General features: G+C 47.9%; 1 protein-coding gene across 2 annotated transcripts in view; it reads left to right on the top strand.

Moving 5' to 3' along the window:
- The window catches only part of UCK2 (uridine-cytidine kinase 2), a 30,556-nt gene extending 21,229 nt beyond the window's left edge, over positions 1–9,327 (top strand). For both annotated transcript variants that reach the window (XM_025196753.1, XM_006017720.2), the window contains exons 5-7: positions 4,754–4,851; positions 6,274–6,322; positions 6,675–9,327. In XM_025196753.1, the coding sequence (XP_025052538.1) occupies positions 4,754–4,851; positions 6,274–6,322; positions 6,675–6,814 (287 nt within the window). In that variant the 3' untranslated portion in view covers positions 6,815–9,327. The remainder of the gene's footprint in view (positions 1–4,753; positions 4,852–6,273; positions 6,323–6,674) is intronic.
- The last annotated feature ends 4,653 nt before the right edge of the window (positions 9,328–13,980 follow it).

The following is a 13,980-nucleotide window of genomic DNA, read 5'->3' as shown; positions in this document are numbered from 1 at the left end:
GCCATGGGAGGACCCCAGGTGCCGCTGATGCCGCACACCCCCCAACTTGGTCCTTAGGCTAGGTGGCCAGGCAAGCCACCATCAATAATTTAGGCTGACTCTCAGGCTGGCTTGTTTGCCAGGGTAGAGATGCAGGGCAAACAACTCTAATTTCTCTAAAGATACAATTCATCCTCTTGTCTTGTATTGGGCCTCTAGATCCTTGTCTTGGTTTCAGCTTTCTACCTGGGTAACACTTTGGCCAGCCTGGAAACAAACTCTATCTAGACTGTTTCATTGCCCCAGAATATGGTTCCTTTTCTGGCAGCATAGCCCTGTGATGGGAGGTACAGGATGGCAGAGCGCCCTGGCTTAGCATTAATTACAGAATGCAAGTTGCATTTCAATGTCAGCAACAGGAAGTAACTATAAACTGCTGCAGCCATTACTTCACTGTCTATACTAGTGTTGCAGCCAAGACCTGATCTGATGTCATCCACTGCAACCAACTCTAGTAAAAATGCCTAAGTTGACCACTGTAGGCACTGTATTGGACCCTTTGCGGAAACACCTCTTCACCTTGTATGGGAAGGACCTTGAGTATTCCAGGATTGCTGAGACATCATAAGATCCAGTTTGCTAGTAACTGCAGTCTAAATTCTTAGGCTGCTTTGGAAAAAAAGTCTTAGAGACGACTTCTGGGGAAAAGCATCTAAATCGGCTAGATATCAAAAATCTCAGCTAAGGTGCCTGGATATAGAGAGGACAGGTGATAAGATCCCGGATTAGACCTCCCTTAATGATGTTTAGGAGTGGCACACCCTGTGTGAGTTGGCGTTTTAAGGACTCGTATCCCAGAGAGCTGTGAGACGGAGCATTCTGTGTCTGACACGCAATTCTTACTGCTACTGAAAAACCTGCAGGAGCGCTGCTGTCGTCAAGCAAACATTACCGTCTTTTCAGCTATTGTAATGTCATCATTGCTGATGAAAGCAGCTTTCAACATACCCCTCTGTCTTCTCTGCCCAGCCTGCTACTTCTGCATGACTCATTGAGCGAGGTCACAGTACAGTCACTGCCTGGGGAAGAATTAGCAGGTCACAAACACTGTATGAATATCCTCTGGAAGAACAAATCTCCCTTATCCATTGTTCATGATATTAGGAATTCAGGATTTTCTGTCCATCCAGCTGAGTAGCCCAATTTGGCAGAGGCCCCTACTGGAAGTTCCAAGAAAAGGTGAAAGTTACAGGCACTTAGCCAACAACAGAGAGCTTTGTAGAGTTTTTAACTATTTGCCTGTCTGCTCTGTGAAATGTCTTGTACTCTGAAGCATGCAAGTCCGTGACTTACCATTACTGCGTAACAGTGAGATCAACAGCGGTGGAAGGGAGTGGATGACTTTAAGAATCAGCAACAGTTTCTTTCTGATGTAACAACTAAAGATAACATTCTCTCATCCCAGCGAGGAAACTGAATGAGCTGATTTGGAATAGGACTTGTCACTTGCCTATCTGAAAGGGGGTTTTGCAGACTGAGCACTTAAAGCAAGGTACACATGCCTTATCACTGCCCACTGGAGCTCTCTCCACTCAGACTTGGCTTTTTCATAGATCAGATGCATCAAACGTAGCCCACAGGCCAGATGTGGCCCCACATTGGTAGGTCATATGGCCCACAAAGCTTTTTGCCATGGATGCCAGGAGGCAAGTAGTTAATGCTGCTGCCACTCCACCCACTTGCCTCTCCTGGAGCTGCAGCATGGCCAGCACCCTGGGGGGGCAACTGCAGCCCCAGAATTTGGTGGTTTAGGTCGCCACTGGTGACTAAAATTAGCAGTGTTCATCCCCTGGTTGTTGGCCACCTTGATGCTGTAATTATGTAACCCCTGCTTTGGGAGTTGAACAGTGATGGCATTAACTCCCTAGCTGCTGACGCCGGCACACTAGCACTTATAGCCATGGGCAGAAGCCTGGCAGTCCCAGTTTGGCCTGCAAAGAGCCCTGCAATCCCAGTCAGGCCCGTGGGGCCAAATGAATGTTTTACATCCTTACCATAGATAAGATCAGTCACTCAATTCTTCTTTCCCCCATCCCTGACCAGCTTTTACCTTCTAAAGAAGAACTGATTTCTTCCCCCACCAACCTTGAGTGGGCATTGTGGAAACTGACAGTCAGCCCTTGCAGATCTTTTCGTATGTCCACTATCTAGGCCTGCCCCTGTCACTAAAGGGGAAGGAGAAGCGTGGCTGTGTAGAACCAAACGATAAGGTCATAAGGTACCACTAGATCAGTGAACCGCATTGACCACATGAACCGCACCCAATGAAAGGTGGGTGGTACTGGTGGGGTCAGGCTGGAATGCTGGATTGTACCATGCACTTGAGGCCCAAGAACAGCTGTCTGTGACTTCTATAAGCAGAACAGAATTGTGGCCTTGGAAGGGAATTGGATGCTACAGCTTCCAGAATGCAGCACCAACAGCTGTAGTGATCACTAGGTTTGAGATTTAGTTTTTTGTTAGTGAGGCCCACGAGTTTTCCTTTTCTTCAGGTAAAAGAGGGTCTTCTGCCAGATTGCTGGCCAGCCCCTTTAGGAAATTCCCTTTGCTGTGGGACTGATTACTTCCCACTGGAGTCAATTGGGAGGCTTTCTGTCTATTTCCAGGGGCCTGCTCCAGCTCCTGGATCTGATCTTTGCCAGGGCTCCTTTCTTTTACGCACCTGCCAGTTACTGCAGCATACCTGTTTTTCTGCCTGTGAATTGTACTTCAGTATAATATAGGCCACTGTAAATATCAGCGTAGTAATAGTTAAAGCCCCGTTCCTGTGTAGGGTGGGTGAACTTCATGAAAGCAGGATCAGAATCTCCTTACCTGTTCTTGGAGCAGTACATCTCCGCACAACAGTGGGACTGAAACCATGGTGGCCCAAGGGCATTGTACTTCTTGCCACCCTAGCCTACATGCTGGTGCCCTTGTTTGGTGCTGCAGGATTGCCAGTGTCCTGCTCTCCAGCCACTCCAGTACCAGCTGCTAGAGAGGAAAGGCACAAGCATAGTGTTTATATTGGGTTTGGGATGGTGATTGTCCCCCTGAAAAATTTTCCTTCTGTCCTTTTATAGGCCAAGCTTGCTTATGCCATGAAACACAAAGATTTGTATCCTTGGGGAATTTGCTTGTCCTGGGCTCTAGCAGTAGTTCCTAAATTGTACTGTGTTTGAAAGGAGCCAGGGAACCCTGCTATGTAGACTATAAATTCAGTATGTGCTTTCTCCCCATTGGGTGGCTGGCAAGTGTCATATGAAACCAGGGAGCCAAACTTTCCCTCTTTTCTTGCCCACTTGTTTGCTGCTAGAAAACCCCTGCTGGGGCTTTACCCCTTTTTCTAGGCATGGGGGAGAGGTGGCAAGAGCAGCCTGGGATGGGGCTGGGACATTCCATGGCCAGGCAGGGAGCTGCAACTGAGTTTGCCAGCCTCTCCTCCCTGTAATCCTGTGGATTGTGTGCAAAAGGGCGTGCTTTGGAGCTGATAGCCAAGGGCAAACAGGAAAAGCGAGAGATCATTGGAGCTGCTGGGTCAGCTCCAGTGAAGCAGTCGGAGACCAGTTCTGTTCTGGCTCTGTCTCCTGCTAGCACAGAAGGCTCTGGATGTTTGCTGGGCCACTAGCCAGCCTCATGGGGAGCCCACAGTGACCTGGCTCTGCTTGACTCCTGGCATTTGGAGAAAGTTGCTAAATCACTGGCAATGCAAGCTCTGCTTCCTGCAACCCCAGGGCAGAAATTCCTTCAGGCCTGCTGGGAAGGGCAGAGTGTTGTCTGCACTGTGCCTCGGGGGCTGCACCAAGGCCAGCTCCCAAATAATGGCTTTGCACATCTACATGCTGGAGTCTAACTGCTGCTTGGGAGGAAGGGACAGGCTGCCCTGGGGAGTTAGGTTCCCCTGGCAGGGACTAGTGCAAACTTTATCCGCACCAGGAGGAGAAAGTTGGGGGTGAGAGGGAGGCTGTGCTGAAACCCAACAGGAAACAGTGAGGAATGAGAAAATGGTTCCTGAATGAAACTCTTGACCAGCCACATCCCAAAAGAGGGGTAGGTTCAGAATATAGTGACAAAATCCATCTCACTAGGGAGGGGGTAGTGTAGCTTACAACCCTTCAGTGTGAAGACCTGTGTTAGAATGCATGCAGATCACTTCTGGATTAAGACGTATCTGCTTTATACAACCTACCTTGGTCAGACTCTTGCCTGCTTTGCAAAAGGTAGTGTTTAAGTGCCAGCCCCTGCTTTCTGGAGTCTCTGCCCAGGGCCAGGGCTGAGAGGCACCAACAGAGTTGCCTGTGAGGATCCTCAGAATAGAGTAGTGCAGGGGTGTCTGCAGCTTGTCCCAGAGACGCACTGAAACTGCAAGCTGCGGGGAGCAGAACTGAAGTAGCATGGGTGTATGGCATGGATATAGCTGAAATATGCTGGCTGATGCTACATTGGGCGGGGGCGGGGGGGGGGTAACCAGGCCCAAAACACTGCACCCAAACTGCCTGCAATATCAGACAGCCCTTGGCTTTCAGGCACTCTCAAAAACAACCCATTAAACAGCAACTTACTGGGCTGGGGTGTGGCCTTAAGAGGCCACTGCCAGGGGAAGTGAATGCAGCCAGCACCCAGCTCAGTGGCCTGTGTGGGCCTCTGGGGAAAGTGGTGGAGGGGGCAGGGATATGTTGATCTGTGTAATCTGGCTCCTGACTGCATGATTTTGTTTTTGCTTTTTCTTCTCTAGTGCTACGGGACATCAGTGAGCGAGGCAGAGACCTTGAGCAGATCTTGTCTCAGTACATTACCTTCGTCAAACCAGCCTTTGAGGAATTCTGCTTGCCAGTGAGTAAGAGAAATAATAACCCCACTAGCATGCTGAGAGCTCATCCTTCACCACTCTTTGGAGGAGCTGTATTCCCACTGAAGCCCAACACACCCTGATGTGCCAGGCTGGACTTCAGGCATCGACTCATTTGGCTTCACAGTGGGCCAGAGCCAGCTGGAGCAGGCAGTGTATCAGTTGCAGTGATCAGTGCTTTCTGATTGGGATTTCCAGTCCCAGCTACATGCTGTAACAGTAAGGGAGCTCCCTGCCAGCAAGTATGTGCTGTCCTAATGGCATACAGCCTGTCCTGGATTTTCAGGCATGCTGTGCTGGGACGTATGGGATGCTATTCCCACCTCCACCTATAATCAATGCCTGCTCATATCATCTGCTTGGGCAGCCCCAAGGCCAGGGCTGAAGGAGAGGCTGTGGATTCTTTGTCATGTGCAGCAAAACTGGACCTGCATTTCCCCTTCCTTGCTGGCAAGGCACCAGGCTTCTGAGCAGAAGGAAAGCTTGGTTGCCAGCTCTGAATTCCTGTAATTGGAAGTGGAGTGATTTCAGGCACCAGTAATGGAGATGGCGCTAATCCTTTCTGCAGCCACAAAACTAGCAAATCAGTGGGCCTAGGGGAACACTCAACTCGAGGAGCCCACCTTGCCTTTCAGTCTTCTGATTATTTCTGCCTCATCACCTAAGCTATTATTATGTACTGGGAGCATGATAGTAGCATGCCAGTCATTGAGCCCACTGCTAGCCTTTTCATTTAAAGCATGAAATATTTTCACTAGGTGAAAGGGTCATCTTTATTGTCACTGCTCCCAGGAGCTTTCCAGGCCTGTTTCTGGGTAGGCCCAGCAGTGCCAATGATGCTGTCAAACTCTTGGCCAACTGCTCAGGTTTGATTGTTGCTGCTGCGGGGTCAGTGTCTGGGCCAGGGTCTGGACATGAAGTTGCCATTGGCCTGCCAAAGAAGGGAGGTGAAACCAGGCAAAGACTGGGGCCCTACACGGTTTTCCTTCGGACTGCTTCAGGCAGTGCAGATGCACTGAAACCGCACCTCAGCTTCCGTTCTTTTGCAGCCCGAGGCAGGCCATTGAGGAGTATTCAGTGAAGGGTTCCTTAAAGCACCAGCTCCTGGAGTCATGTGATCAAATGAATTTTTAATTTTGTTGTTTATTAATGGCTTTTTGTAGCTCTTGCTAGTATGACCAGAGTCTCTGCCTTCTAATGCAGAGCTTTAGGCTATCAAAGACTCCAAAATGTGGTATTTGAAGAGAACCCTGGGTATCTTTGCCTACTGGAGTTCAGAATGCTGGACAGGGCAGTGCTAGAGTCCTGGAGCCTCCTGGGCAAGGAGCAGGAGTTATGACAATGCCTCAGAGCTGGGGGTCTTTCAGCCTCTGTTTCCTCCTGTAACATGGTCTTCTCCTTTGCAGACCAAGAAGTATGCTGATGTGATCATTCCCAGGGGAGCAGATAATGAAGGTGAGTGCTTACTGATGGGATTCCTCTGGACCATTCCTAGATGTGTCCTGTCACTAGGAAAGTTGCTGATTTAAGGTGTGGGCTGGACTATATGGCCACTAACTCAAGCTAGCAGGGGGCCCATCTCATTAGTGCTGCAAAATGAAGTGCTTCTACACTGAAATTTACGAGGAAAAACATACTCTTTGGTGGGGAATAGGTCCTCAACTGCTGTGAATCAGCATGACCCTGCTGGCTTGAATGATTCATGCTTTCTGGGGAAGAGGATGGGGTGCATGCATATGGGTAGCACTTGCTTCACTCCCTCCCACCAGGCTAACAGCTGACATCTCCCTCTGCTTCTTCCTCACAGTGGCCATCAACCTGATTGTACAGCACATCCAGGACATTCTAAATGGAGGACTCAGCAAACGTCAAACCAACGGCTACCTGAATGGCTACACCCCTCCACGTCAGAGGCAGCCTTCGGAGTCAAGTAGCCGGCCTCACTGACCCCCTCCCCCGCCAGCTGCCTGGGGGCCAGGCTGGGGTAGACAGCAATTGGGCAGTATTCTGCTTTTCTACATACTGTGTCTATTCATTCCCCCTTACAATGTATTTAAGAAACCAGACGGAGACAAATGCCTTGAATTTTGTATGTTTGGAAAAGCCACAAGAGGAGCATCAGGACATCCAGGAGCCTGCACCCAGTGGGACTCCTGCTGGCTTTGCTCAATAACCACTCCAGTGCGGACCAGCTATAAATACCTATACATATAGAATTGCTCTATTTTTGTGTAAATGTATAATAATGTAAAACTACTTGCCATAAGGGATTTGCCAAACTTAGTATTGCTGAGGGTGGTGGGGATGGGTAATGGGGAGATGCTGGGGTGGTGATCTGCAGCTTACTATGTGCAGATATGGAGGGAAGCACCAAAAGTTTTAAATCTAGCAACCAAGGGGTTTAGGAGTCTAGGAGTAGCCACTCTACTGCTTGGGGGTGGGAGTAAGATCTGTCCTGGAGTATGCTGCTGTGCTTTTGATGTTGGTCTGTATGTAGTTTGCAGACAGCCCCAAAATGCTCTTCCTGACCAGGAGAAGGGCTGGGTTGTGACTGGCAGAAAGAATTGGGGACAGGGCCAAAGGGTGGGGGGACCCTTGCCTGAAATCTGGGGGGCTTCCCCTCCCTGTGACTCTTCCTTACAAGTGGTCCACAGCCTCAGGATACCCCTGACTTTATCTCTCCATGATGTTGCTACCCAGCCTCAGACACCCCCATGATAGCAGTTCTGGGGTTTGACATGACTTGTCCCAGTAAGAATTGACCCTACCTCATCTACACCTGGGAGCACTGCTGTAGTAGTGAAAGTATCAGCAAGCTCTGAGGTATCTGTGCCATCTGAACAGAAGGGGCAAGAGAGCCCCACTGTAAGGAAGTAGCAGGTTTTGCCATACTGTATAGAAGGGGCTTACTTTTGGCATACAATGGCTGAGGTGAAGTCTGCTTATAACATAGCTGAGGAAGGATCCCAGCCTGCCTGGGAGGAGAGAGCAGTTGGATTAGAAGCTGCAGAGCAGCCCCTCCCAGTAAGTTCTGTACAAGTAACACTATGCCTGAGCCCTGCCAGTCCATGGTGCTATGTGCCAAAGTTCAGCTGGGTTCATGGAGCCCAGCTCGTTCCTGGGTCTGAAGTGATTAGCTTTGCCAGTGTTTTTTTGGTGAGACTCAGGAGCAAGCCTCTAAGATGGGAATGTTGATGTAATTCCAACCCTTGAAATCCTGTACAGCTTCTACCTAAGGCTGCCAGGGCAAACCATTGAGTATCTTGACTGGGATTCTTGCCAGGTGGTCAGACTTCCTCCAAGCTCTCCCCTACTGCCTGCCTCCTTTGGTAGCCAATACCTGTTCTCCCTGCTAAGAGTGGGCAAAACTTGGTGGTAGAATTGGCATCGGCCCTGCTGTTCACTCCCAGCAGTTTTGGCTGTGTTTGCTTTTCACCACTACCAGAGAGTAAAGGGACAAGAAAAGGCCCAGTTTAAGCCGAAGGGAGTCGCTGAGCTGGGAACATTAATAGATAGTTTCAGAACTGGTTTGGTTGAGGTGTGAATTGAAGTGACTTGTCTGCTTTCCCTTTTCTCAGCCCCATGAAAATACTGAACTTGTACATACCTGTCGCTCATAACCTGCCAGTGTCCCCACAACACTGGATCTCGAAACCAGTGTGATTACAGCTTCCTCCCCAGGGCTTGCTGAAAGTAACTGTTAGCTCCATCCACAGTAGAGCAGGATCAGGGTTGGAGTGCCCTGGTATGTCAGAGGATTTAGCATAGGACTAATATGACAGTGCTGCTGCCCTGTGCTAAGTTAGCTGTGAAGCCTTGGTGTACAGGAGGGGTGAGTACCCCAATGCTGGGGCCTTTGAGGACCTCTGAGGCCAAAGACAGGAGTGGTGGTTAGAGGCTTTGAGCTTTGCTCTCTTTATAAGGTGCCTGGCATGGGATATGGTGGTTTCCATGGGAGCTGTCTCTGCTTGGAGCTGTGCTTGGCATTCTGTGCTTCAAATCTAATGCTTGTGGTTGGTCTTCAAGAGCTACCTGTTGGTTAGGAGTTCTAGGATCCTTTAAGGCTCCTACCCATCAGCTCTGGCACTTAAGAGTTAAAGCAGCGAGGACTAACCCCATTGGCCAAGGTCAAGGACTTGCTTTTATTTAAGAAGGCAGTGAAGATAACAGGTGCCCAAGTCAACACTGCCAAGGGCAAACATTCTCTTGCTTTCCTGTGCTTGGGGCATAGTAACACCTTTTTCCCTTGGCAAATGGTTTGGGAGTATATGAGTTTGGCCACTACAGGGAGGTAGGTAGTGATCACTGGGTCATTCCAGTTCAGGCAGATACTTGCCCTTGGGTAAGAGCAGGATGCAGCCCTGCAAAGATGTGAGACGGCTTCCAGAGGCACTCTGTCTGGTGGGGGTGATTTAAGGTTAAGTACTGTTTTCTCCTCCCCTGTAAATAAAGATGGAACAAATGGATTCTGGTGCTTTGTCTCCTCTGTTTGGTGATGGTGCATGCTGGCTGTATTACAGTCTACTTACAGGTCTAGAATAAGGAAGGCAGTTTCAGCTTTGCAGGGGACAGGTTTTTGTCCCAGCATTGCTAGAGCAAAGCCCCCATGTGCACATGCTGTTTTGGCCAAATCTTGTTGGAAATCACAGCTTTAGATTTCCAGCTGGCTAAGTAGGCAGCATTTCCCTGCTGGCATATTCCAGGTTTAGTATTGGATACCCTAGTCTAGATTGGTTCTTCAGAACCTTCCATTCCAAAGCTTTCATTTAAAGTAACTCTAGATTTCATGAAAAGAATCAAATGCTGTTGGTCCTAGCCCAAGGCAGTGCCAAAGAGCTGAGACTGGACTGTTGTTTTTTTTTCCTATTAGGATGTTACCTTTTTACCTAGTGGGGAATTTAAAGAGTAGATTTCTCAAGCATTTCTAGGGTGCAGTTGTGATCTGATTTGCACTCAGTTACAGCTTGGGAGCAGCAATCCTAAGTGTCCTTTTTAATAACACTTCTCATTGCATGAGACTTCACTACCTAGCTATTGTTGCTGTGTCAGGCCACACTTTGCCCTAGCTCTTTGTGCTGTGAGGATAACGAGTAAGGTATGACTCAAACTCTGTCACCCCAGCCTGAACCTAAAAGCACTTTGGCATTTTCCATGGTGAATTTGACTTAAGTGTCTTTTATCTGGGGGAACGTTTGTTCACCAGAGCACCCCAAGGGATGACGACTAGGTCGAATGGTCATAAACTACTACAAGACCGTTTCAGGCTGGACATAAGGAAGAATTTCTTTACTGTCCAAGCCCCCAAGGTCTGGAACAGCCTGCCACCGGAGGTGGTTCAAGCGCCTACATTGAACACCTTCAAGAGCAAACTGGATGCTTATCTTGCTGGGATCCTATGACCCCAGCTGACTTCATGCCCTTTGGGCAGGGGCTGGACTCGATGATCTTCCGAGGTCCCTTCCAGCCCTAATATCTATGAAATCTCCAGACAACGTACTTGTGGGGAAAGCCCTGTCTACCTACAGGAGCCTAAAGCAAGGTGGATAAGTTTAAGACTCTTCCTCTAGTATATTGCTAGACTCTGGTTTTCAAATGGGGTTCTGCAGTAGGTCATTAGGGGTTCTACACATACAGACTGGGAATAATGGCAGAGTGGGCTGGGAAACTGCACTTCCATTACCTGGCCAGGTTGCCTGGCTCTGTATCAGTCTATAGGATAGGGTTGGAGGTTCTGTGGCAGAAGTGATATGAAAGGGGTTTGTGACCTCAGGAAGTTTTGAAAACCACTGCACTAGACTTCCTCTAGGTTAGTGGTTGGCAGCCTTTTCAGGCTGCGGAGCAAAAGGGCCCAGTACAGGTGAGAGGCAGGCATGCAGCATGGGGAAAGCACTTGTTGCACCCCACCACCAAAAAGTGCAAAGCCTTATGCCCACATGAGATCAAATGGCTTCAGAGGCATGTGGACTGTAGGGCTGTAGATTCCTGACCACTGCTCTAGGGGGTCTGAGGTCTACAGCCTACAGATTCAGCCTGTCTAGAAATCAGGCTGGTGAGAAATTGTTGAATGGTATTTTAATCACTTTATATTGAGCTCAGGAATTCTCAGCCAGGATCTGTGTGGTACAGGATGCTTTTTAAATTCTAGCTCTTTCCTTTGCTGCACAACCCTGCTAGTCAAGCTGGTGGAAGCCTTTTTATTAAATATTATATAAAAGAAGCATTTTCTCTGCTGATGTCAAAATCACTTATGAGAAATGTTTGAGGCCTCTATCCATTGTTTGCAAACTCCCTCTCATATTTTTTTTTCCCCTGAAAACTAGGTGCTTGGCCCAGGCTTCCTGTAAGCTCCACCTTCTTGATGGCACGCTGACAGCTGCTGAGCCACAGCAATAGCTGAAGGTCAGCATGTTCAGGCCTGCCCCACCTCCCTCCCCACTAGCACACTCGCTGGGAAATGAAGATCCAGCTGTGTTAGCCCGGAGACACTCCCAGCAGGGTTATTGTCAGCCATCCTCTTATAGTAGCTTTGCACTCCCTTTTGTGCTGCCAGTGCACACTGCCATCCTCTACCACAATCAGACTCTTCTCCCATGTGTGCCTCTGACCTGCTGTTGGTCCCTGTCCTGCTTTTGAAGGGATGATGCTTCCAGGGTGCCTGTAGTCAGAGCTGATACAGGTATGATGGGTGGAACTAGAGAGATTGGCTCCCTTTGGTTCAACTGGAGACCTTCCTGTGCCAGATCTGGGGGAAAGGAATGAAGGAAAACAAATTCATTCTCCTGCAAAAAAAGGCCTAAGGATGTGCACTCTGCTCCACTTCTGACCTAAGTGTGCGTAGCTGAACCAAGCTCACAGCAGAAATTAGACCAAGTGTCTTAGCTCCCAGCACAGAAGTATCCAAAAGCAGTGGAGCTGGGCAGGAGAGAGAGCATCAGGTATCTTCCCTGGGGCTTCTCCAATGGATGGCAGCAATATCTGGTTATCAGAATAACACCAGCATGTTTCTAATATGCACTCCTTGAAGTATCCAGTAGATGGTGTCTGTGCGCCACAGATGCTGCTTAATCTAACTTTAGCTAGAAAATAAATATGCTGATTCAGGGGTGTACTTGGTAGCAGAGTTGGTCTGAGACAAAAAGACATACAAAAAACTAGGAACTCTTGGTTCCAAAATGATACCTTTTATTAGACCAACTGGAAAATGGCAAGAAAATTGTCCTTCCCTGGAGGTGTCAGATGGCAGGCAGGGAGGTGGAAAAAAAAAACAAACTTCCTTGTTGTTCTGCAATGAAGTTTAAAATCCAAAATCGGCTAAAATTCGGCATCTTCCATGTTTCAGGGGTTTATTTCCTACCTATGGGGACTTTTTACCATCTTGTACCATCTACACTTTTCCCAGAGCCTGATGAAGGGACTTTGATCCCGAAAGCTTGCAGAAAAGGACAATTTTCTTGCCATTTTCCAGTTGGTCTAATAAATGGTATCATTTTGGAACCAAGAGTTTCTAGTTTTTTGTATGCCAATATGCTGATTCCTAAATCATCATTTCTACAATATTCCTTTTCTTAGTTGAGAGCTGTTTCAGAGACCCTCCTTTCTTACATAGCTCCTTGTGGCTTTTGCTTTGTTTGCTGCTTGGCCTTTCCATTGCTAAAAGATCAGCCCTAAATTCTTCTGAGTTCTTTCTGGTTTGCTAGATAGATAATATTTATTTTTGATCCCTACGCTCAGGGTCAGAAAACCTTTGGTTCTGCCTTTGTAGATTCAGTATTTGCCTTTTAGAGAGATCTACATGAACCTAACACATGTACCAGAATAGAAACCTGTTTATGGGAGAAGGAGAAAAACAAAATCAGACTCATTACACACACTGTAAAGACAGGCATCAATTATGTGATTGTAAGCATTAGTTATGGCCAGAAAGGCTTTTATTTTAGGATTACCCTCTTTATCCATGACTACATGTAGACTAAACAAAGTTTCCTTTTTTCTAAATGGCTATTTTTAAAGCATTTATTTCATGCCTCTAGCTTATGAGTTAAAGGAGAGTGATCAACACCAGCTTGTAGCCAGGACAGTTACTGTTTATCATTTGTACTGTGGTAGCTACTAGTAGCCCCTGTCACCAGGCAGGACCCCATTGTATTAAGCCTTTGTACAAGCAAAACAAAACAAAAAAAAGATCCCTGAACCAAAGAGCTTATAATCTAAAGCCCGGATGTGGCAAAGCCCTTAAAACATGCTTAATTAATCACAGAAGTTAGGTCTTTTGACTTCTGTGGGAGTGCTCTGGTATTTGTAGTTAAACAAGGGCACAGGCCATGTTTAACTGTACAGTTAAGCATAGGCCCTTTGTTGTATTGATGGGCACATTCCTAAAGCATAGCTGCTTCTTTAGATGGCTCACAACAGGGTCTCATCCCTTTAAAATAAAGGTTTATTGTGGGCTAGATCCTCAATGGAAGCAAGTCCACATAGCTTTGACTTCAGGAAACTTTAGCTGCTTCACACCAACTGGAGATCTGGCCCGGCATAGATTTGGGTGCCTTGGAAGGCATCCTTGCCCTGTGAGACCCAAGACTGCATGGGGTGCCTTCAAAGCAGGAGAGCTGGACTGCTACATATTGTGTGTTCTGCACGTACCTAGGAGCTATAGTCTTGGAACCAGGACCCCACTCTCAGCAACTGCATAAATTCAAATAAGGTGACAGGTCCCAACCCCAAGGGCTAAGTAAAGAAAGAAAAAAAAAGCTGTGATTTTTTTTTTCTCTTTTTCATAGATTTCATAGACATCAGGGTTGGAAGGGACCTCGGAAGATCATCGAGCCCAGCCCCCCGCCCAAAGGGCAGGAAGTGAGCTGGGGTCATAGGATCCCAGCAAGATAAGCATCCAGTTTCATCTTGAAGGTGTTCAATGAAGGCGCTTGAACCACCTCCGGTGGCAGGCTGTTCCAGACCTTGGGGGCTCGGACAGTAAAGAAGTTCTTCCTTATGTCCAGCCTGAAACGATCTTGAAGTAGTTTGTGACCATTCGACCTCGTCATCTCTTGGGGCGCTCTGGTGAACAAATGTTCCCCCAGATGCTGGTGGTCACCCCTGATAAACTTGTAGGT

Source organism: Alligator sinensis, unplaced genomic scaffold, assembly GCF_000455745.1.
Source record: "Alligator sinensis unplaced genomic scaffold, ASM45574v1 scaffold31_1, whole genome shotgun sequence".
In the NCBI taxonomy this organism is placed as follows: domain Eukaryota; kingdom Metazoa; phylum Chordata; order Crocodylia; family Alligatoridae; genus Alligator; species Alligator sinensis.
This window is presented reverse-complemented; position numbering and strand designations above follow the sequence as displayed.